At 42.7% G+C, this 24,969-nt stretch overlaps 1 protein-coding gene across 2 annotated transcripts in view; it reads right to left on the minus strand.

The window, feature by feature from the left end:
• The window catches only part of ACTN2 (actinin alpha 2), a 177,080-nt gene that overhangs the window by 59,104 nt on the left and 93,007 nt on the right, over positions 1-24,969 (minus strand). For both annotated transcript variants that reach the window (XM_029593816.1, XM_029593817.1), the window contains exons 8-11: positions 21,215-21,300; positions 18,211-18,303; positions 10,439-10,669; positions 8,505-8,652 (exon numbers count right to left, since the gene is read on the minus strand). In XM_029593816.1, the coding sequence (XP_029449676.1) occupies positions 8,505-8,652; positions 10,439-10,669; positions 18,211-18,303; positions 21,215-21,300 (558 nt within the window). The remainder of the gene's footprint in view (positions 1-8,504; positions 8,653-10,438; positions 10,670-18,210; positions 18,304-21,214; positions 21,301-24,969) is intronic.

Raw genomic sequence — 24,969 nt, forward strand, 5'->3', positions numbered from 1 at the left:
AGTCCTGGTGATTTGTTGCTTTTTAGACTATCAATTTGCTCTAATATCTCTTCCAACTTAACAGTGATTTGTTTCTGTTCATTTGACTCATCACCTTCAAAGAATGGTTTCCTGTGTGGGCATTTCCCCAACATCCTCTTTAGCGAAGACTGTAGCATGAATTCATTTAATTTTTTTGCAATGGCTTTGTCTTCTCTGAGCACCCCTTTTATCACCTGGTCATCTAGTGGCCTAAATGACTCCCTCACAAACGTCTTGCTTTTGATGTGTTTGTAAAAGTTTTTATTATTCATTTTTTGTGTCCCTCACTGCTGTGCTTGTGCATGTGTGCATGTAATATTCACTTTCTGTGCTTTGGGCATTGACATCTGTTTCATACAATGGCAGGACACGTGCTATTTGTGTTGTCTGTCATGTTGCTTGACTTTGTTTTTCTTAGTTATATTGTATATCTTTTTCTCTTCTGTGCATTCTATCTTTGTATTTTTTCCTTCATGTTTTTTAGTGTTAATTATAAGCCTCTTTTATCTCCGCTTCTTCCCACTTTGTTTCTTTTCCCCCGTTATTCAGAGCATGCAGTAGTCTCTCTAAAAGACCAGTATCCTGAAAACCAGGCATGCCACCAGTGGATGTATGCATGCATTCCCTGTGATTTATTCTGGAGGTGATATGTAGTTGTATATATTGCCTTCTTTAATTCTTTGCAACTATTTTCAGTGAGGCACCCTTAATGACTGTCCTGCTTTTTGTCTTTCAGCCTCACCCAATCATACTGATGCTCTGTCTCTGGGAGTAGCAGAAAATATCACCTGGAGGTAGAGGCAAGACCCTCACTCTCTCCCCACCTAGATGTTTTGGAAACCCAGTGCCCTCATTCCTGCCCATCCCCCAGGAAGGGAGAAAAATAATAATACTTTTTTGTAATAATCAATTTTCTTTTTAGTTGATATTTGGTGTCCTTTGAAGTTTTTCCTAGGCTGAGTGCTATCTACACATGAGTGATGAATCTGAGTGCAGACGTGAGGGTGCATGTGTACAATGTAGATCCCAATGAATACTTGTGAAAGCAATTGTGAAAAAAAATATGCATGGGGAAGTGGGCTGATGGAGTCATATGTGAACAGCGTGCAGAAATAGCATGTAGGGACAAGCAATGCCACTTTTCAGTGGATGAGTGCTGTGAGTTGCTGTGCTGGTCACAATACTGTTGCTTTTAAAAACGATAAAGAGTTCCAAGCAGAATGAACATTTTCCTTCAGATTATTTTTCCCAAATTCCATTCCGCTAGAATCGGACAGACTAAAAGGAAATAGTGTGGTATGGGCCTGATTCCTGTGGTTTTCTACAGAGGAAAAGAAAATGCAAAGGAGAACTTTTTTATCTGTTAATTTTCTTTCCATAAGTCCTGCTACATCAGCCAACCACAGAACAAGTGGGTTATGTTTCCCTACCAGCAGATAGAGGCAGAGCACACTGATTTCTTCTTTGACATCATCACCACTGTGTATAGGTGGTGCAACAAGAACAACCCAGTATTCTTATGACAGAGCACTGAAACACTACATCATTCAATTTAAGAGTTAAAATAATAAACTTCCAACATATGATAGGGAAAATCCTCATATCTCCAGCCGTCCTATCTAAGAAAAATCAACAGATAAAAAATAAGGAATGAAAGCACAGGACGAGTAACTACACAGAGAAAAGGAAGACCTGAACTCTTGAAATATATGGAAGCTAGATATCTGATCTGCACACACAGCACAACCCAAAGAGGCCTAACTTCCTGGAAGGGTCCAAGACTGGTGTAGCAGGGCTCATGAAAAGAAAATTAACAGGTACAAATTTCTCCTTCTATTTCATCCTGCTACACCAGTCCAGTCCAAACAGCTCCACTACTCAGGTAAGGAGGAAGTAGAGACCGGTTTGAGAACTCCAGCTCCATAAGCTATGCCTCTCTAGCAAAAAAGTCCAATCTGTGGTGCTTAACAAAAGAATGTAAGGATGACCATATAGTCGCCTTGCAAATATCCTCTGAAGTAACTGCAATCATTTATGCTCAGGAGGAAGGCTACATTCTCATAGAATGAGCTTGAATAATCTCAGGGGCTCTCTAGCAGTGGATCAAATACACTGAAGAGATTGTGTCCCTGATCCACCTAGATAAAGTAACTTTAGAGGCCACTTCCCCTTAGCACAGACCCCCAAAACAGCATGAACAACCTGTCCATCCCACAAAAGGAATTAGACTTGTGACTTGGATTGGCCACTGTTGGAAACACAATGCTACGCTTGATGGACCCTTGGCCTAACCCAGTATGTCATATCTTATGTTCTTATGTTCTAATTGCTTCAAGTTTGAACTTTGCTACTGTCCTGCAGAAGAAAACCAGTGATTGGATGCTCTTTCAAACTCCTTCCAGGCAGAGAATATTCCAAAGCCCTCTTACCACATAATAGATCCACCCAGGATAATTGCTGTAACAGCCATACCAGTTCCACCTGAGAAAAAGGTAGTGTCCAAGCACCTCTGTGAAAAGGTACTCCAATGGGCCCACAACTCACAGGTGACAGAACACCCCAGGATCACCCAAACTCAAGAACTTCTTTGCCACTACTGGTGGCCTCAGGTGAAGTCCGACATGAGGCATTTTGTAGAGTCCTGTGCCACCTGTGCCCAGCACAAGAGTTCACGGACCCAATCTTGTGGGCTATTACAGCCATTGTCAGCCCTGAGAAACCCTAGCCTCACCTGTCCACTGATTTTATCACAGATCTCCTTCTCTTCAATGACCACATCATAATATGGGTTGTGGTGGTTTGATTTTTAAAGATGGTTCATTTCATGTCACTCCCAGACTTGCCCTCCACCCAAGAGCAGGCTCATCTCATCATTCAGTGCATCTTCTGCCTTCATGGATGCCCTTCTCACATCCTTTCAGACCAAGGCACCCAATTCAAGGCTGATTCTAGAGGGGCCTCTGTAAGAAGTTTGGAATTACACTAGACTTTACTGCAGCCTACCATGCTCAGGGAATAGGCAAACTAAGAGAATTAATCAAGTCCTCAAGAACTTCCTAAGATCTTACGTCAATGAGAGACAAGATGACAGGGTTAATCTTCTTCCACGGGCAGAATTCTGCCACAGCAATCACATTGGCAGTTCTACGGGCTCTATGCCCTTTCAGATTGTGTATGGCAAACACCCACTGGTACCTTTCCTCATGCTACTTTCAGTGCCTTATCCAGTATTCAATCCAACAAATCAAGACCTGCTGAACCAATGGCAAAGGACCAACCTTCTGCTCACTCACGTAGCCAGTCATTTTAAAACACAGGCAGACAAAAAACAAAGAACAACCCCCCTCCCCGCCCAATTTACACCGAGGGATCTCATGTGGCTAAACACTCAGAACCTTTGAATCTTTGGAACACTCTACCTGAAGACCTGAGAACTCAACACAACATAAAAATCTTCAAAAAAGACATAAAAACTTTATTGTTTCGTAAATTCTTCATGGACCCCCAATCATCTGCACATACCAACTCTCAAATGAACTCACAACTATAATCTACAATCTAACATACTTCCCTCCTCATCCAACCTTATATTACTTCCTAGACTTGTTATGTTATGTTTATTCCTGTAATTGTTCACTCTGTTATGATATCTCAAAACTTCCATGAAAAATTGTTCACTATGTAAACCGTTATGATGGCTTTACCAAATAGCGGTATATAAAACTTATCAAATAAATAAATAAATAAATATTAGATTTGTGACCCAATTCATTGGGCCATTCCCCATCCTGTGACAGCTGGGACCTGTTACATACCAGATGAAGTTACCTCCCACACTTAAAATACACAATGTGTTCCACATCTTACTGCTAAAACCATTGATCCTCTCTTGGCCATCACGAAAACCACCTAAACCCACAGAAACAGTCCCAGAGTCTGACACCAACTATAAAGTACAAGAAGTTTTAAACTCCTGGAAACAGCAGATCAAACTGGAGTATTTAATATCCTAGAAGAATTATGGACCTGAAGATGACAAATGATCCAGCTTTGCATATAAACCTCAGCCACGCTCCCAAACGGTGCCTCAGCAATGGGTCTCCTGCATAGACTGCACTACTTGTTGCCTCAGCATCTCTCCAGCCTGTCTTGCATTATTGTACCCAGTCTGCCTTGCCTTGTCTTTCCAGCCTGCCCAGCCTTGCCCAGCTCCTTTCTCCTTGCTCCAGCTTTACCTCATACTGACCATTGGATCTGACCCTAGCCTAGATACTGACCATTTCTGCCTGCTGCCTGCCATTGACCTTAATCTGCCCCCCGACCATTTTTGTTTGCTTCCTGCCACTGATCCTAGCCTGGACACTGACCATTCTTGCCTGTTGCCTACTCCTGACTCTTGCCTTGACTTTGATTACTCTCCTTTGCTGCTTGCCCTGATCTAGCCCAATCCCAGACTCTCCATCTGCCAGACCCAGAGGGACTCTCACCAAAGTCCTGCCAGCACCCAGAAACCAAGGGCTCAAACTGTGGGGAAAGGGGCTGGTGTAGGTGAAGCTCCAGACCAGTCCCATCCCTGGGTTCATCTACCAGCAGTCAGTGTGGACCTAGGGGGCTCGCTCTCTAGGTTGTGCCAACCACCATACCATAGGGGTCTGTTTCCCTAACAGGAGCACCCTGAACTGCAAGTTCCTGAAGGATTCAAAAACATAGATAACTTCTTATCTTCCAGTTTGATGTGAATATGAAAATAGGTCTCCAAAAGATCTAGAGAAGATAGATACTCGCCTTGCCAAGGGGCCCCTAGCACCGAACAAAGTCTCCATCCTGAAATGAAAGATTCAAAGATTGGGGTTACTCCTTTAAAATCAAGGATGGGTCAGTAGATCCCATCCTTCTTGGGAACTACAAAGGAGACTTGAATACCAACCATGACCCATTTCCAAGAACAAAACTTGTTCCACAGCCTGTAACAGCTGGAGTCTCATAGTATTGTGAACTGCTTTTTAGTTGGTGACAGAAGAACAAGGCGATTCCATAAAGGACATGGGAACAGGAGTGATGAGCTCTAAGGAATAACTGAGACGGATAGCCTCCAGTATCCATTGAGGTTATTTGGGTTCACTCCTGGTAAAACTGCTGTAAGTGACCACTTACTGGAAGTAGCAAAGAGTGAACCCACTGCACTTCATTGGAAAGACTGATCAGTCCCAGAATCAGAATCAAGCCTTGGCTTTGGAAAACTTGTAAAGGACTAATCCTTACCCCTAGAACCATATGATCCATGAAAGGAATAAGTAGATAAAGGTTTTCCTGGCCTATACCACTGGAATCCAGAAACTGACTGCGACCTCTACCAGACTGATAGGAAGACTGAGGTTTATCCTCAGGGAGCCTCTGTGGCTTTAGATCCCCATGATTCTTCACTAGCTGCTCCAAATCTTCCCCAAACAGGAGCTTACCATTGAAGAAAAGCTTTACCAACTGAGACTTCAACCAGGAATCTGCTGACAGTGACGAAGCCAAAGAAGTCTCCTAGCCATGACAGCTGAAGCCACTGACTTAGAAGTATAGAGAAGATCAAACAGAGCATCCACTAAGAAGGCTGCAGCTGATTCCATCCTAATCACTTCCTCACTCTCCATGAGTTGTTGAATCCAGCATAAGAGCACTCTAACCACGAAACTGCAACAAATCGAAATCTGGACTGCCAAAGCTGTGAAAGTAAACAATTTTCCTATCTTGAGGATCTTTGAAGAAAATGCTACCCTCTATCAGGATACATCTGGTGACCTCTGTAACAAGGGCATCTAGCCATGGTGTCTGAATCAAGCATCTAAAGAAAGAGTATAGAATTTAAGAAGATTTTTCATCCCTTTGAGGCTACTTTCTGGGATCTCCCATTCCATGCACACCATGTTCTCCACTTCAGAGTGCAGGCAAAACACTCTAGTAAATTTGTGGACCTCCTTAACCATGGGATCCCAAATTGAAGCCACTTCAGCATTGAGATCTGCTATTCTGAAACAGGAAACTACTTGATCAAACAAAGCTACTATCTCTTTTCTTTGAAACATATGAATAACTGTATCATCTTCTCTCTCCAAGCTATAGATGTATAGCTGGCAAAATCCAGGTGATCCTCTTGTGTCTCCTCCAAGTTCAGAGATGAAGGGTCTGCTGCCTTTCTTTGGGTACTGCCTTGAACTTTCTTCCAGGCTGCTGTATGGCACAGAAAGCCTGATGTAGGAAGCAGAAAAATCCCCATAATTCTGTATCTGGCCCAAATGGGCCTGATTTAAGAGGTCCTCTGTAGGGCCCAGAATTGGGAAGGGGGGATTGCCATACTCCATGGTAGAGTCTATCCACATCTGCTGAAACACTGAGACACTCACAGGAGCCTGGCCCAAAATGCCAAGTGCTCCTGCCAGAACAGCTGCACCTGAAGTATTCTCTAATGTGAGCTTCAGCAGCAGATCATCGGAGAAAGATCTTCCCACAGTAGGAAGAGCAGTGGCTGGCATTCAAGAGACTGAAAAGCACTCCCCTGGAATCTCCCCCGAACACTCTCCTATAGCTGCAAGAGTCACCATGGTAACCCAATATTTCTATAGGCCACAGAGAAGCCCAGACCCAACACAGCTCCAAAAGACACAGTACCCTAGCCTCCTTCCTAGTGGACACTAACCCTGAAGGAAGAAAGGTGCACAAGCCAAATCATTCCCTGCCCAAATCTTTCCCTGCCTCCTCCAAGTCTCTTTTCTTTTAGTTTTTTGAGAAAAGACTGCCAGGCAGAGCAGGGGAGGAGGTTAGGGGGAAGAATGAGTGGGAGGATTTTCCCAGCCGTGCTTCATCGAACAAACATAGGTTCTCCTTTTTCCTTATTAGGAGATTCCTCCCATTCCTGGGTTCTACCAAGTCTAGTCTGGGACTCAGAACATTTCCAAGTCAGCTCACTCTCCTAGACGCAGCATAGGTCTGGTCCAATGCGGCATCAGTGCCTTCCATGAAATTGTGCTGCCCCGCCAGCCTTACCATTTGCTGGAGGCAGAGTATGCTGGGTTGATCCTGTGCTGCATCACCTATACATAGTGGTGATGAGATCATGGAAGAAACTGGTGTGTTCTGCCTTTACCTGCTGGAAGAGGGGGACATAACCCATCTGTTCGGACTGGACTGGTATAACAGGATAAAATGGAATGACATTTTCTCTCTCACAGGAAATACTAGGAGCTATACAGGCTAAAGGAACGCCAGTTGGACTCATGCCTACTCTGAGCTAGAGGGAAATAAAAATTATGTTTTGAAGTGGATGGAATAGCTATTTGGGAAAAGGAGTACAGGTGGAGTGGAGTCTAATAACAGCGAAAACAATTTTCAAAAGCCACTTAGACTAGTATGAGGCTGGCTGATCAAGTAGTTTCCTGTTTCAGAATAGCAGATCCCAAGACTGAAGAGGCTTCAGTTTGGAATCCCATTGTCAAGGAGGTCTGCAAATCTACCAGAGCTTTTTGCCTGATAGATATGCAGACCTCCCCCCCCATCTCCACTTCCCCCAGCTGTAAGTTTGCCCACTGGCTTATAATACATTGCGCTGGAAGATTAAATGGCGTGTAGTTTACGCTTCCAGTGCTACTACTCACAGTAGCAGTGTCAGCCTTACTTTAAATATAGTGAACTTGTCCACTAACTGGCTTACTCAGTGTTGGTCTCTCAATGTCTTAAGTTTATTACGGTACACATGAGCTAAATTTTACAAGTGCCTTCCCGCAGTGCAAAATTTGCACTGAAAAAATAGAAATTCCATTCATGGTTGCATGTTTTTGGTAATTTTGTAGCCTGAATGAAATATGCCACCCAAAGACTTATGAAAAGGTTTTAATGACATTCATTTGCCTATGCATTTGCCTGGCCAGCTGACACCTGACAAGATCTTGTCAGCATTTTTGCTGCATGAGTTTAATCCTCGCCTTTTCACTTACTTGACTGTTCCTTCCGTTGTTGGGGCATATGCATGTGACATATGCTAGAATAACACACAACATAGGGGAATAAAAGCACCATGATATAAGATATGTGGAACCAGTGATGTGAACAGGTCACACACGCTAGAACTATATTGTAGTGACAGGCACAGCATTTGAAACTTGGGATTGGATGGACTCTCCACTGTGAACCACAGATGAGTCTGCTGCTAAGTTATAAGCACCCACTGCCCTAAATAGACTGACAACAAAGAACTGTGAAAATGGGGTACTCTTGCATTGATAGCCTGTTCCAGTGAAAGTCTGGAGACACAAAATGGAACATTAATTGATTCAAGCCAGGTTCAGGTTTATATGGAAATGCCTCCAGATACAACATAGATACAATCTTTTCTAATGCAAATGGGTGCCAATTCCAACATCTCAGTGGGCCTATAAAACTCTGGACAGTTCTGCCCCATTTTGTTTCTGTTGAGTAATGAGATTACTATTAAGTCTTACCATGTGACCACGTTTCATGAGAGGACGCCTTCTGCCTAAATTTCTCAGCCAAGTGGTCCACTCGCTCAAGCCTTCTGATCTCATTCAGTAACCATTCCTCAAAACCTTTCTCAGACTGATCCAGTCTCTGCCAGGCACTTGCAATGTCCTACGAGGAAAAAGAAAGGCCCATGGAGGAGGATTAGACCTTTGCCAGTTATCCTTCAGGACACTCAATCTGAATTTGAAAATTGAAATATACTGTCCCTTATCAGGAATGAAATTGTAGCTGTATATTCCACAAGCACTGCTCCCTCTTAAGCTGTGTGTATGTGCACATAAATCGTGAATCCTATGCACACATGAAAACACAGGGCCGGATTTTAAAAGGGTTACGCGCATAACCCTTTTAAAAAAAACCCTGCGCACGCAAGCCCCGGGATGCGCGTAAGTCCCAGGGCTTACCTGAGGGGGGTGTCGTGAGTGACGCAGCGTTTCGGGGCGTGTTTCCAGCCCGGGGGCGTTTCGGGGACATGGCCGAGGCCTCCGAAACGGCTCCCGGGCCGGGGAATTGAGCACCAGCAGCCTGCCTCTGGCAGGCGTAACTTTTAAGATAAAGGTAGGGGGGGGTTTAGATAGGGCCGGGGGGGGGGGTTAGGTAGGGGAAGGGAGGGGAAGGTGCGGGGGGGGGTGAATGGAAAGTTCCCTCCGAGGCCGCTCCGATTTCGGAGCGGCCTCGGAGGGAACGGGCAGTGCGCGCAGGGCTCGGCACAGGGCTCAGCGCAGGGCTCAGCGCAGGGCTCGGCGCGCGCAAGTTGCACAAACATGCACCCCGTTGCGCGCGCCGACCCCGGATTTTATAAGATACGCGCGGCTATGCGCGTATCTTATAAAATCCAGCGTACTTTTGTTCGCGCCTGATGCGCGAACAAAAGTACACGCACGCGCTGTCTTTTAAAATATGCCCCTCAGTGCGCACAAGAAATCCTGATATTATTTGCATTATATTGGCTTATAGCGCAGGAATATGAACCCATCTTATAAAAATTTGCCCAAAGATCCTTTTTGTACACGTAGCCTTTCAAAAATTAGAAGGAACATTGTCCACAAGTAATTTAGAATCTGATGTTATTGTCCACGAGTAATTTAGAACCTGATATTGTACTCTATAGGTAGAAAACAATGTTAGCAATTAATTCTATGCATGTTTATTCTCATTCAGATTTTTTATGTTAAAAATGTGTGCTTATTAAACCAAAGGTAGTCAACGTAATTCCAAATAATCTATACAAACAAGCACCAGACTAGGAATGTAAAAATATATGTTGTAAAAATACTTCCCAATAGTGAATAAGTGAAGAGAGGTGGATGTCGAATAACACATTAAGGCCCAAATGCTTCAAGCTGTCGTGATGTTGGGACTATATCAAACATGTAACCTCTGTCTCTCTCTCTCTCTGTGTAAATCGAGCTGTTTTGCCTAAAAACAGTTCAACCATGTTCTCTATTAATCTCAATTTTTTTACACTGGTATATTAAGTGGAATATCATTAGAGATGATTTTATTGTGGATTTTTTTCTAGCAATTTTGTTGATAGGATAGTGTATTATTTTGGAAATGATATATATATATATATATATATATATATATATATATATATATATATATATATATATATAGCTTTTTGATCTGCTATTTGGTGGAATGTCTTTGGAGGTGTGATATTTTATGGAGCAGGATGTTTGTTATGTGATGTTGGTTTTACTATTTTATGTTATGCATTTTTGTGTTTTTGTAAACCACCTCAGTCTTCTTATTGGCTCAGGAAGGAGGTAAAGAAATTTTCATAAATAAATAGTACTAGGTATGGTAGATGGTGCTTTAGTTAGATTGATCGACATCACAAAATAAGATATTTCAAAATACAATAGAAAAATTCTCTGCTTTCACTTACCGAAACCATTTTGCCCTCCGATGGCATGAAGGCTGGCCTGTTGCTGATTCTGAGTTTTGTCTGCAGGGTGTTGAAGTTGATCTCCAGCTGACACTTCTCCTGGACTTTGGGAGGCTTGTGTTTGCGACGGTAGTCACGGAACTCCTCTAACTTTTTTTGCATAGCTTTCATGGTCTTCTCCGGAGTCCGGTTTTCCAGCCAAGGGATCGTTCGCCGAATCCATTCTAGAAGCTAATCCAAAGGCAGAATGAAAGCAGCGGAAGTAAACGACCAAGGAAAGCCAAGTCTGACTTCTTAGATGGCAATGACTGCTAATTCATGGCTGTTCTCTATAGCAGCATCAACACTTCTGCTATATGGGAGAGGACCCATATTGAAATAAGAAGATTGACTGATACAAGGTAAGGCTTATCTACAGCCTGAATAAGCACTGCTCTCTGTGTCCCACGCTTATAAAACTTGCACATTGGTCCTACCTAGAAATTCCCTTTGGCTGAGAAGAATCAATTGTTTAGCCTGTCACTAGGGTTCCCTAGAAAAGTCTGGTGCCAGTCTAGTGAGAAAAGGCTTGAAAAAAGGTGTAGCAACAGTGGCTGCACAGGGGAGAGGTCCACAAGGTTCTTTCTCCTGTGAGATTATACTCTTTATTTACTGGCACCAGAAGATTCCTAGTGAAGCTGGAACGGGAATGCTGTGAGTGGGAACTGCCTCCAATGGTTCTCATTTGTCCTGGCAGCTGTCCCAGATAAGCAACCTCATGGAATGGAATGCAACTTTCAGTAACTCTTTCCACAGCAATCCAGATTTCAGAATCTGAATTATCCACCTTCCCCAGCTCCCTGGCAGCAACTGAAGCTGCTGAACAGCAATTAGTCTTGGGCTGCTCGAGAGAGTTTACGACATTAGCTGGGAGCACAGAGTCAGTTGCAGTGAAGCCCTTCCAATTTATGGCTACAACAGGTAATCCATCTGCAAATTGGTAAGGCCATGGACTGATTATCTGGATTAATTCTAAGTAAATAAGTGATAAAGATTCGATTTTTATTTATTTATAACTTAACATAACCATACAAGAAAATAAACTGCTTTTCAGAAATAAATCGCAGACTCATCGCAGAATAATTACACAAGAAAACATAATAAACCAACAAGCTGCTAAACATGAATAATCCTGCATCATTTAGTCCACCATTACTGGAAGATAGTCTGTTCTATGGAGAAGAAAAAGGAAGAGAAACAGGACATAATCAGAAGGAAAACACATGGCACAAGCCATGACAGCTATGGCTCCCATTTCATGTGGGTTTCATGCAGGATATTGGACAGACCCCTCCAAGGTAGGAATGGGAATGAAAGAGGAGATTTTAATAAATATAAAGGCCGAGAGACCAGAGATGGACCAAGAGCATGAGAGGATTAGAACAGGTAAATGTGAATTGGTTGTTAACTCTTTCAGACAATACAAGGACTAGTTGCTCTCGCTCTCTCTCTCTCCTTCTCTCCTTATCACACTCACATAGGTATTATTGCAATAAACTGCCTATTACCATAAAAACCACCCCTTTTCCTATCACATGTGATATTTAGTGCATTTTGATAAATCCAGGCCTTAATTTGATATTAGGGATCCTATGCTTTCTTTTCTGTCTCCACCATCTCCACTGGGAGGCTGTTCTATGCCATCCACCACACTTCCCATGAAGAAATATTTTCTGATATTGCTCCTGAGTCTATCTCCTTAGATCCTCGTAATGTGACCTCTTATTATAGACATTTTTTTCCTTTCAAAAAAGGTTTGCTTCTTGTGCATTATTTATAACTGTAGCACTCCCCCTCAGGCTATAGATGTACCTGGCTGCCAAGGGAGCCCCCACCCACCCACACACACACACACACACACACACACACACACACACTTAGTCTTGTGAACATGAACAGAGAGGGTGGGGGTGGGGCTTTGCGGGTTACCATGTAGCTTCTGGAAGAAGATAAGTCCTGCACCTTCCACATACACTGAACACTACACAGCCCCTATTCTGTGATGTAGACCACTACTGGCAAGAATTACCACACACAGGAAAACAGTGAATTATTATTTACTAATGAACAAATAGCAGAATAAGAAACATTAGATGTGAGAATATAATATGGTAAAACCATATAACATAACACATGCATGACATCCAAAAACGCACATATATTGTAATTTTCTATATAGCAAGCATATGACAGTATTCTATACTGGAAATCTATGTCAATCAATACTCTAGAATGCAACTATATGGTAAAAGTTAATACAAATATCACTGCAACCACCTCGTACTGTATTTGTAGCAACCCATGAAACCAGTCCTCCCCTGCGTGCTCAGGAATCAATATCCCAAATCACAGTTCCAAGGTATGCATACCACTCTTTGGTTTACTTAGCGTGAGCCCTGTAGCCCTGTAGCCTAGTACAGATTACTCCAGCCAGTCCCGGGTGCTGGGGATTTGCTGTGTACATCTTCCCTCTCAGGATGCAGTCTCTCTCCTGCTGTAGAGTGTAATAGAGTACCCCATTTTCCCCCTGCTTGCATGTGCAGGACCAGGCTCATCTTAAATCTCACAGAGGGAGAGAGCTCTGTGGGCGGGACTTTACTGGGGCAGGAAAAGCCCTGAGGGTGGGACCAGCTGGAGAGCATAAGAGTGGAAGCCCAGCTGGGTTCAGGAGGCCCCCATGTCTCCAGGAGAGGCAGCTCCTGTAAATCTATCCTAACCAAACCAGAGGGAGTGAGTGTACACTGTCCAGAGGGAAGGCAGTCTACAAACCCTGTGTGTAAGTGAATACTGCTGAGGTAAGGCAGTCTGCATTCTGATAAAGTGCTGTGTAAGAAAAAAGTTACAATTATTTTGAAAAGGATGGAGTCCATGTGGCTTTGTGCCTCCAGTGGGAAACACTGCTTGGCTTTCCACCTAGGGAAAAAAACATTCACAGCTGCTGAGCTCTGGACAGCCTTGTTCCGAGCTCAGCAGCTCTGGACAAGGCTGCAACTCTTTGTCTCCAGTTGCAGCTAAGTACTGTCTTCTTTTCCTCCACAGTTCTGGCCTCTTTCACCTCCCTTCAGCTCTCTCATATTTCTCTCCAAGTCTGCCAACTCCATTCTGCTCAGCCAGATCAGTCTCTCAAAGGTTCACAATGTTCCAGGAGGGGGGAAAACACAACACACCTTTTTTTTCCTGGCTGTACATTGGCTGAACTATAAAAAGTCTTACTTCCTGAATCAGTAAGGGCTCTAAGTCACTGTAACCAGTCATGTGACCTCTAGTGTCAGCTTCACTTCCTCAGCATGAATGAGAAAAGAGGAGGGAATCTCTTTCTCTCTCTGTCTCTTGAAGTTTAACCCTGTAATTCCTGGTTCTAAAGAGATACCAGCTGTTGCAGTAACAAGTCTTTATCTTCACTTAAACAGTTCCCTTGAGTTTACTGTCTTTTTTTTTTTACAGCAAGGGACTGTCAGCAGATTGTGAGTGCATTCCTTTATTAAACCAATGAGGCTCAGTGTAGCAGTCCAGTAGTACTCATTGTCCAATGCCTGCTTAGTCCCCTCACCAATATAAGCCTATCAGGACAGGAACCTGAATTTTAGTACCCTGCCACATATTTTTCAAGTATTTGAATATCTCTAACATATCTCGCATCTTTCCTCTATGATATACATTTTGAGGCCCTTAAGTTGCATCTCATATGGATTTGATGTAGACCCTGTACCATTTTGGTACCCCCTTTCTGGACCATCTCCAGCCTGTCTATATCCTTTCAGAGGTACAGCCTCCAGAAATGGACACAATATTCTAGAGAAGATCTAACCAATGACCTGTATAGAGATATTATCACCTTTTCTTGGGACTTTGCCATCCTGACTGCCTTCAGCTTTACCAGCTATTCTTCCCTGTGCTCCTCTTTCTTAGATCCCTTGTACATTTTAAAGGCCATTTTTCCCCCTATTTTTCCAGCTACCTCTTTGGACAAATCAGATCGGTCTCTTTTTTTCTCTTACCTTTACTTACTTTCCTAACAAAGATTAGTTTGTTCTTACTATAATTCTTTTTAGTTTAGCCCATTGTAATTCACAATTTCCTACCCTGACAGCATTTCCATAAAGGTACCCTCACATTTTTAACAAAGTTTGTACTCCTGAAGTGTAGGACTTTGACCTTTTTATGACTTCCCCCTATCCCGCTTTGGCTCTTATATTAAACCATACCATTTGAGAATCACTGAAGTTCAGGTACCTACCTTTCTCAACATTAGAAACACTTTCTCTATTTGTGAGTACCAGGTTCAGTATTGTCCCTTCCCTCATAGGTTCTGCTACCACATGACTAAGCAGAGTTCTTGATGGAAGAATGATGGCACTACCTCTAACTGATTCTGTAGATGGCATGTTCCTATTCACATTGAGCAGATTCAAATCTCAAACCAGCAACACCACCAACCACTTTTCACTGCATTCGTAAGTATTTGACTAGATTGTTCTCCAATTCTCCTGTCCGTGCCAGAGGGCTATAGATCATTCCAGTGGAGTCGGACGTGCTCTCACTCCTTTGCAAGATGACCCGCAGCACCTTCTCCTTTCTCCATACCCACTGTATAACTGTTGCTTTAATGTTATTTTTAAAGTGTTACCAACTAGAAGTTTGCAGTGCTATAACAAGTTATATGTGGCAGGTATTGGCCCAGATACTGCTAGATAAATCCTGTGCTAAGTACCATTGATGGGTACTAACATAAAAACAAAGAAATTCCACTAGCAAGCTAAAGAAATATGTGCTATAGTACATGTACTGGACCGGACTGGTTGGGCCTTGCAATCGTAGAACTGTGATCTGTTTCAAATCAAATGTATCTGTAACACATGCATCTCATGGGAGGGAGGATAACTTTCTATCAATGAGATATACAATGAGAATTAATACAACAGATAATACTGATTGCTAAAATAGGGAAAGCAAAGTAGAAAACCTTTACTTCAAGAGCATTCACAAGGTCAAGGAGCCTAACTTAAGGAATTAGGCACCGCAGCAACCAATCTTCCCGCGGGTGAAGAGGGAGTTGCCAAAGAGATAAGGAGGGAGGAGAGAGGGCGTCTGGAACTGACGGACACAACACAGCATCCCCCGGGAGAGGAGTCCAGAGGTCACAGCAAGCGATCCAGGGATTGAACTCCACAGCCCCAGATTCTAGAGGCCTTGCACCCTTTGCAGTAGAAGAGGACCAGCCTTTCAATCCTTTAAGTGAAGATCAACTTAATGGTGGTTGAAGAGAATTAGTAAGTATTGCTTTGGGAAATCTTAGGACTTAAAAAAATTTGCAGATGTGAAATATTGGGATATATTCTTTAGAGTTTGTGCGTGTCTGACAAAATAAACAAGCCAGAGGTAGTTATTTCGATTATCTGTCTTTCCCTCCCACCCATCCCTAGTTCAACCCTTAATTTTTAGGCAAGAAACACTCATTAAAAATCAATCAGGCTCTTATCTAAATCATACTATTGCACCAGCCCTTATTGAGAGCTTAATCATCCCCCTGTAGGACTCTAGCAAAATAATTAGTGAATACACCTATAAATTAAAAGTACTCTAATTCCAATTCACTTAGGGGGTCATTCTTTAACGCTATTGCATGTGTGATAGCTAGTTCGGGGTGGAGACGGGGTGGAGTCAGCCCCGGAAGAGGAGGAGGAGGGGAATGGAACAGCTCCCCTGTGAGGAAAGACTAAAGAGGTTAGGACTTTTCAGTTTGGAGAAGAGACAGCTGAGGGGAGATATGATAGAGGTGTTTAAAATCATGAGAGGTCTAGAACGGGTAGATGTGAATCGGTGATTTACTCTTTCAGATAATAGAAAGACTAGGGGGCACTCCATGAAGTTAGCATGGGGCACATTTAAAACTAATCGGAGAAAGTTCTTTTTTACTCAATGCACAATTAAACTCTGGAATTTGTTGCCAGAGGATGCGGTTAGTGCAGTTAGTATAGCTGTGTTTAAAAAAGGATTGGATAAGTTCTTGGAGGAAAAGTCCATTACCTGCAATTAAGTTCACTTAGAAAATAGCCACTGCCATTAGCAACGGTAACGTGGAATAGACTTAGTTTTTGGGTACTTGCCAGGTTCTTATGGCCTGGATTGGCCACTGTTTGAATCAGGATGCTGGGCTTGATGGACCCTTGGTCTGACCCAGTATTGCATGTTCTTATGTTCTTAACTGCATAAATGAAAAACTTTGTTTATATTTAGGTACCTAAAATTTGGGCAGAGTCAAGGTCAGGTCAGAGGAATGAAATGAGGCTCTCAGCACCAGTGGCCAGAAGCGTCAGTAGTCAAAAGGAAGGTGAATAAATAGCAGGCCTGCATGTAGGCAGTTTGGTTTTAGACACGTTTGGCTTCACTGTCTTGTCCTGAAGTGACTGGGCTGGGAACAGCCTTTGGACAGAAAGCTTGGAAAGACTGACAAATCCCACAGCTCACATTCTAAACTTAATGCCTGACCTAACTACTAAATATGGGAACTGATAACAGGTCTCAGTGTGATCACCAAATCTGTCCAACATAGGGGTCCTAAGTGGTGATCTGTGCCTTAGTTTGAGGCTGGTGAGAGAAGGCTTTTGGCCCATGTGTAGTAAATGATGCATACGAGGATGTCGGTCACAAGTGACAAGACACCCCAGACTATGGGTCACTTCTAAGCAGATCATTACTTGGGGGAGGGGGGATAAGGAGTACCTCTTCAGGCTTAGAGATAAGTGAAAAATGCAGAATGGGAAATTTGAAAATTATTCAAAAAACAAAAGTTTACCTTTTTCTTATATTCACAGAAACATTTTTTCAAAATAGCTTGCTGCTAATAGTTTAGTTTTGCAAAATTCACAAGATGTTGCCACTGACTCTGCAATAATTGTGAAAGATCTGGTCATTTTTTGCTGGAACTTAAGAAAAGAAGGATATTTACCTTTTTGCACGTACTTAATGACCTTCTTCTCTGAAACCGGAGCTGCTGATGGGTGGGCAGGAAAGCAGGCTGCCAGCTTCTCAGCCGGCTGGTGTTAGTTTCACATAGGAAGATACCCCTTCCCTTCCCCTCCCTTCATCCTCTATTAGGCTGCTTATCCAGGACACTTATCACACCTGCAGGCAATGCTTTGGAAAACAAAGAGAGAGGCCTGGCTTTCCAGCTAAACAGAATCAGATGAGAGATAACTGCAAGATCCACCCATTTCCCCCCTTTTGTTTCAATACTGCAAACCCCAGGAAAGCTGGGTGCTTATATCAGGCTTTCCTGAATTCTGTTACTGATTTTGTCTCTGCCTACCTCCACTGGGAGACTGTTCTATGCACCCACCATCCTTTCTGTGGAGAAATATCTTTAGATTTTATATTCTGCTTTTCACACTTTTTTAGTGGTTCAAAGTGGATTACATTCAAGTACTGTAGGTATTTCCCTATCCCCCAGAGGGCTTACAATCTAACAGGCTCGCCTGATTTCTAAGAATGACCAGGACCATAGCAAGGGGGAATGCGGATGGGGCAGTGGCCAGGGCTTATTCTTTGAAAGTGACATAGTCAGAGTTGGCACAGACGGCATGCAGCAGGGGACCTGGCAAAAATGGGTAAGGAGCGCTGACTGCCGTGTCGGCACAGGGTGCGCCTAACCTAGCCAGGGCGCACAGAATGACACAAGTTCCTGCCATCTGTCACGTATTGATAAAATTCCAGTAAAGACAAGCTTCCTTTACCTCACTTGCCAGCCTTTCATATTCTTCCATCAGCTTCTCATTCTCTTGATTCACAGCAAGAACTTTACAAATTCGGTTAGCTGCTGTCTCTGCCTGTAAAACAAAGCGAATAATCGAAACACATTTTTTTCATAAGTATTTATGGTAAAAAAATAAAAATAGTAACATGGTAACGATGGCAGTAAAAGACCAAATGGTCCATCCAGTCTGCTCAGTAAGTTTAAAAAAAAGAAAAAGAAAAACACATCCATTCCAGAAAGATATGATTTATTGCTAAATTTCTTTATTTTAACATTTTTTTTTGGATGTAACATTTAGAGATAAAGGTCAAAAAGCTTAGTCAGGACTTGCATCCCTGCCTTTAAGACTCAAGGACCTAAACCTGAAAATTAAGGGACCAATTTTCAAAAAAGCTCAATGCCTAAATTAGGTATCACTACCTATATTTTAGGCACCTATATTTAGGGAGATTTTCAGATGAACCTAGGAGCCTACATTTTCAGCTGAAAATTCACTTAAATGTAGGTGCCTAAAACTCTGAGGCTTTAATTTAGACCTCTATTTCATTCCCCTAAATTAGGTACCTTGCCCTACTCCACCCTGCAGCCACCCACTAATTAGGCATCTAAGTGTAGGAGCTCTACCCCTGTCACTTTTCAAGGGGGATGATTTTGGTGCCCAACTCCCAAAAGTTAGGCACCTAAACTCTTTGAAACTTGAACCCTAAGGAGCCTAGCTAAGTAGGTGTGTCAGAGGCATTGTTTTCAATGAGGGTGCACAGATGTAAGTTTCAAAATGTAAGACACCTAAATGTAGTGTCATTTATGCATCCATTTCTGTACCATGTTGTAAACTGTGTAAGTAGGAAGGCATTTTGTCTGGGAAAATATATTTTTTTACATTTCTAGCATTACTTTGCACCCACGTTGCATAAAAATTGTATTATCTCATTGCACAGGCTTCCTAAGTATCCTATTAAATCCCACACAGCCTCTGATGTGCCTTTTGGATATTATGGGAAGGCCGATGATGAAAGCCATTTTGGCAGGTAAAACACCATGGCGGCTTTGATTATTTACTATCCTCAATGTGGGTAAAAATTACACACACATACAGGGTAATTTTCAAAGGAAAACGTGAATGTAACATACTATCATAGCAATTTTCAAAAGCCCAATTACCCGCATTAAAAGGTGAATATTAAAAGGCAGACGCATGCTGAAATCGGGAGATGGGCACGCATCTAGTACTAGCGCATGTCCACCCGATTTTATAAAGCAGGCAGATGTGTGCACAAGTGCTGATCTGCGAATATCTCGCATCGGAGAAAAAAGGAGCATGGTGTGGTCAGGGCATGAGCCTTCTGAGGTGGGGGCCAAGAGATGTGCACGCAAGTACTTATGTACCTGGATGCGCTCCCAGGGTTTAGTGCCACGTAACTTTACTTCTGCTATGGAGGAGGTGTAATTTAAAAAAAAAAAAAATCTTTACAACCATCTATGAAGCGTTTGAGGGGTCTGGGATAATAGTGGGGAGTGCAAGCTAAAGAACCGGGGGGTTTGGAGGACCTAGCTGAACACTGGGCGAACTGGTGGATGAACTGGTGAAAATGGTCCTCGGCTGGATGTGCACCTGTTTTAAAATTCAGACAGTTGTGCATCTGTAAGCCGACTTATGCTGTTGAGTGTGTGCACACAAGCTTAAAATTAGACGTGCAGATACACGCACCCAGGCTATTTTATAACATGCGCACATTATAAAATTGCATCCCTGGGGGCGTGCTAACACAAGTGTATGTGTGCGCCCATGTACCCATCTGAAAGTTACCATCCCTGGGCACTTGACATGGGTAAAACCTAAACTGACAATTCAATAACATATAATGTAGCAATTTTCAAAAGCCTTTGAAAAGTGAGTCCTTACAATGTATTTCATAGAAGAATCATTCACTTTATTAACTGATGCAGAACTTCAAAATCTTGGATAAAACAATCAGCTTATAGTAGGTAAATGTCCCCCGACACGGCGACCATGTTTGAGATGCTGCCAAAAGTTGTTTGAATGACATTTTATTGTCCCTCCCAATGCAGCCTTCACGGCGAAACATGGTCGCCGTATCAGGGGACATTTACCTACTATAAGCCAATTGTTTTATCCAAGACTTTGGAGTTCTGCATCAATTAATAAAATGAATGATTCTTCTATGAAAAACATTGTAAGGACTCACTTATAGTGTTCATGCTCTCCCTTTCGTGCTGTTACCCATGTTAAGTGCACTTAATGCAGGTAAATGGGCTTTTGAAAATTACTACAATACTATGTTACATTTACATTTCCTTTGAAAGTTACCCTGATTGCTCTATAATACAGGAAATTTGTCCTGCATTATTAACAGGCATTTTCAGAGGCAGAAGCAAGGGTAGGAAATGGTCTAACATAGGCAGTTTCCAACAGAAAAATGGCCCACAGAAAAAGCAGGCATAATTGTTTACAGGCAATTTTCAGAGGGGCTACAATGGAAACAAAAGTACCTATGGACCTTTACTTCCTTTACTGCAGAAAACTGTGAGTTAAAATTCCCCACAGGATTTGCAAGATTGCAAGTGGTTTATTTACTCCAAAATGTTTTATATTTTGTGTTTTGTTTACATTTGTATAATCATATATTTCTTGTGTATTTGTTTGCCCTTTCTGTACAATGAATAGTTTTGCTTTTATATTTTCAACCATATTAGGGTTAGTAAGAAATGCACCATTATTTTTTATAATGGTGATTTGTTGCTGTATTTATATGTTAAAATGGACTCATGATGAATAAAGTTTTCTTTTTTATATATACTAATTTCAGACTTCAGCTAATCTATTTATGCTTGAATTACTGATGAAGTGTGTTTGAGGTTTCTTTTAAAAAAATTAAACCAAGACACTTGAATGTTTTCAAATTCATCTTCACATACGCAGAACACATTTGAACACAGCAACCAAAGACACAGACAGCTGGTACCTGCTCTGCTCCAGCAAAAGCATGGTAGAAGCAGGAAACATAGGTCATGATAGCTCTCTCATCGGGTTTGGGAGAGTTCACAATATCTACAAGGGAGGAGAGAGAAAGGAGGGGTGGGGGGGGGACAGAAAAAACAGGATGATGAATAGTCAAAGGCATGAAAGAAGGACTGAGTGACTTCAGATTCTAAGTTTGTTTAGGAAGGTCCCAGCACCCCTGCTATAAATAATATCGAGCAGGAAGACAGGCACTGCAGAATATTTATCCCTTCGCTTGTTTAGAATGCAGTTCGGGGTGGTTAAGGACAGCCCTGTTAACTCAGCTGGTTTGGGGTAGACACAGACAGGTTCATGCCCATTCCCTGGTTGTTTTGTGGTTTGGTTTGTTGCCTTCTTGACTAGATATTACAAACATGGGTGCAGAGCGGTACACTAAAGCATGAAGGTATTCCTCGCAGGAGCAAGACACTGTGGTAACACCTGGTGGCTAAAAGAAAGAAAAGAGCTTTTAGGCACAGGCAAGAAATGCATGAAGCAATGCACTATTCCTTATCGAGAATGGCCCCTTTTGCCAGAAATAGTACAGAAAAAAGTCTGATAAAAGGAAAGAGAAAGGGAAAAATAAAAGTCAATCCGCCTTTTGCTTAGCCTCACCTTCTGAGCACCAGCAAATGCATGGTAGTAACAGGAAACATAAGTCATAATGGTTCGTTCGTCAGGTCTGTCTGTGTTTACTAAATCTGGGTAAAAAGAAGAAGGTTAACCGGCGACCGCTCAGGGATTCTAAGGACAACCTGCTTCAAGTCTGATTACACTATCTCAGTGCAGAAAAAGAATACTATAGCCAGCCAGAGTAGATTTTTTGTATCCTTTGTGCAAGTTTAAAGATGGTCATTGGGAAGAAAAGCCCATCCTAATGCACCAGAGGGCATCCAACAAATCAGAATGCTCTTCTGTCACTACATTCCATGCTCTCTTATGCAGTGCAGAGTGTTCTCTCATGCACACTGGGATGATGGTGGTCTCTCCCATCAAGGAATTTTGGCTTTCCTCTGAAGTAAAGGAAAATGCAGGAGATGCAGGTGAGAAACTTGATGGTGGCATGCGCTTACTGAAGAATTGCAACTGGTGTTTTCTATGGTATAATAAGCATCTTTTCACACAGCTGATGACAGGCAGACCCACTCTGCTTCCCTTGGCAGAAACCCAGTCAATATTGCACAACATTTCTCTCCATCCGTCACACACACACACACAAATGCTGAGAAGCTCCTAAGAGGCAGACCCGAAAGCTACAGGAAAATGTGTTCATTCCCCCACTGAAATGGAGAAAGAGAAAATATAGGAAGGGGAAAGTGGAAAGATGTCAGTACATTCAGTCACCAAAAGGAAGAAAATTCCTCCCAGATACAGGTGCCCTGCAAGTCTACTCACAACACATGCCAAGCCAGAAAGCTTGAAACATCTACCTAAACATTGGAAAGCAGGAAATAAATATTACATGTAAAAAAAACACACCAAAATTGATCTGATAGTACATGCATCATCATAAGGCACTAATACATTACTTGTTCCTTCTCTGGGATGTTAAGCATGAAAAAATATTACTGCAAAAGAACATAAAAACAACCACTGTGCACTATGACTTAACTTCTGTCAAATGTGGAGGTACGCAAAACAACTTATGTAAAGGAATAAACAGCCCGGAGACAGTGCTGAATATCTCAAGCCAGTGCACAAATACTTTTTGCAGTGAGACAAACTGCAGCAGACCAAATGCTTTCAGCTATGCTGCCATTTACACAACTCTGGAATTTTCCAAAACTGAGGCCTAGAATAAAGCCTTTAATATTCATTAAAAAAAAAAAGTCTTAAATTTATCAGGTAAAATGCAACCTTTGCAATGATATAAATAGTATAAAACATACAAAAGTCAGAGGGACGGTAAAGTTCTGTACCCGAGTGCCTTTATCCTAATAGCGTGCCTCCTCTACCAGAGTAAGAACGTTCTGCAAGTGTTATTCATGAAAGTTTGCTGCTTTATAAAGCGAGTTCATCAAAGCACACGTGTCACCGTCAGACAATATCATCAGGAAAAAAAAATAGATGAAGGACAATACAATATAATAAGACAAAACAGGGACATATGGAGAATCTGGAGGCAAAGACCTAGAGAGCAGATGGCTATTAAGAAAGTTCTTGAAGGAGAGAACAGTTTAAGGATAAGTAGACATCAGGTGGGGGACAATCTCAGAAGACAGCAGGAGTTAAAGCAGGCATCCCCAAACGTTTCAATAGAGGGGCTACACATGACATTTCAAATCACCAAGGGGGCCATAGAGATCCAACTTGGAGTTTCTTCCCCTCCCACCACATCTCCCCTTCCTTCTTCCTCTCCCACATTGCCCCTTCCTTCTTCCCCTTCCACTACCACATCACCAATACTGCCCTTCTCTCTTCCCCTCCCATAACCACCACCACCACCACTACTCTCCTTCCTTCTTAGCCTCCCTCCACATTTCCCCTTCTTTTTTTACCACCACCACTACCATCACCAGTACTAAATCTCCCCTTCTCTTTCTCTCTCTCTCCTTCTTCACTGTTCTTTTCTACTCCCCTCCCGCTTTACCTGTTTCTCTTGCCTTCCTTTCACCTTTCCTTCCCCTCCTTTTTCTCTTCCCCTGAGCATCCCCTTCATCATAGCATAGTGGGCTCAAGCTCAGGCTTCCTTTCACCTGCTGCTGGTCATGCTTGTGCCCGGCTCTCTCGCCCCGTCTCTTGGTCATTGCTCAAGCCCAGGCTCCTCTTCAGTGTTGCTGCCAATGCTCAGGCCCAGGCCTCTCCCCCACCTCTCCTCTGTCACTTGGACCCCAGCCTCTGTTCACATGTGGAGGCCGATTCCCAGGCCAGGATGTTTCCCACCACTTCTCCTCTATTGCTTGTGCCCAGACCTCTCTCCCCCCCACCTCTCTGCTGATGCTCAAGCCCATGACTGGCAACCCCTGTTGGCCTGGGGGATGGGGGAGCAGATAAAGCAGTCCCAGTTTCCCTCTCTCCCTTCAAGCGTCTTCCACCTCTTCTGTTGGTGGACTTGGGGAAAGCCTGCCAGCCTTTCTATCTTTGCCTCTGCCTGCGCATGGGTGAAAAAAAACACACATTTCATTTGTGGGCTAGATCAGACCGGGGGAAGGAAAAATACAGGGGGATGGAGAACGAGCTCTGCGGGCCGGGTCTGGCCCACAGGCTGTAGGTTGGGGACCCCTGAGTTAAGCAGACAGTGCAGCAGCAAGGAATAGGACTCTTCACCGTAATGAGCTAAATAGACAAGGAAGAATGGAGAAAGCAGAAAGGTATCTAACTTGAAATCAAGGTTTGTAGAGAACAGAGTAAGAAATGATGAAGCACAAAGAAAGCAGAAGCAAGAGCTGTTTAAAATAATCTATCAAACATACATTCAAGAAAGGTATACAGCATTGGTACAGCCATAGAACTGAACTTTAATGCAGTATCTGAAAGGAAGAACAGAGTAACAAAAAGCGAACAGAGAAATGTTCACCTGCAACATGTTAAAATTATCCAAACGTTCACTTACTGTCCAACTTTTGTACATTTTTCCCCATAATTATTTCACAGGGAAGCTTCACAGAATTGTTGGTGTTAAGTGGCCACTTCTCAATCCAAAGTTAGAATTTTTCTGTGGCTTTTCTTTCAGAATGTGTGTGTGAGAGAGAGAGAGAGCGAGAGAGAGAGAGAGTA

Source organism: Rhinatrema bivittatum, chromosome 3, assembly GCF_901001135.1.
Source record: "Rhinatrema bivittatum chromosome 3, aRhiBiv1.1, whole genome shotgun sequence".
Lineage (NCBI taxonomy): Eukaryota > Metazoa > Chordata > Amphibia > Gymnophiona > Rhinatrematidae > Rhinatrema > Rhinatrema bivittatum.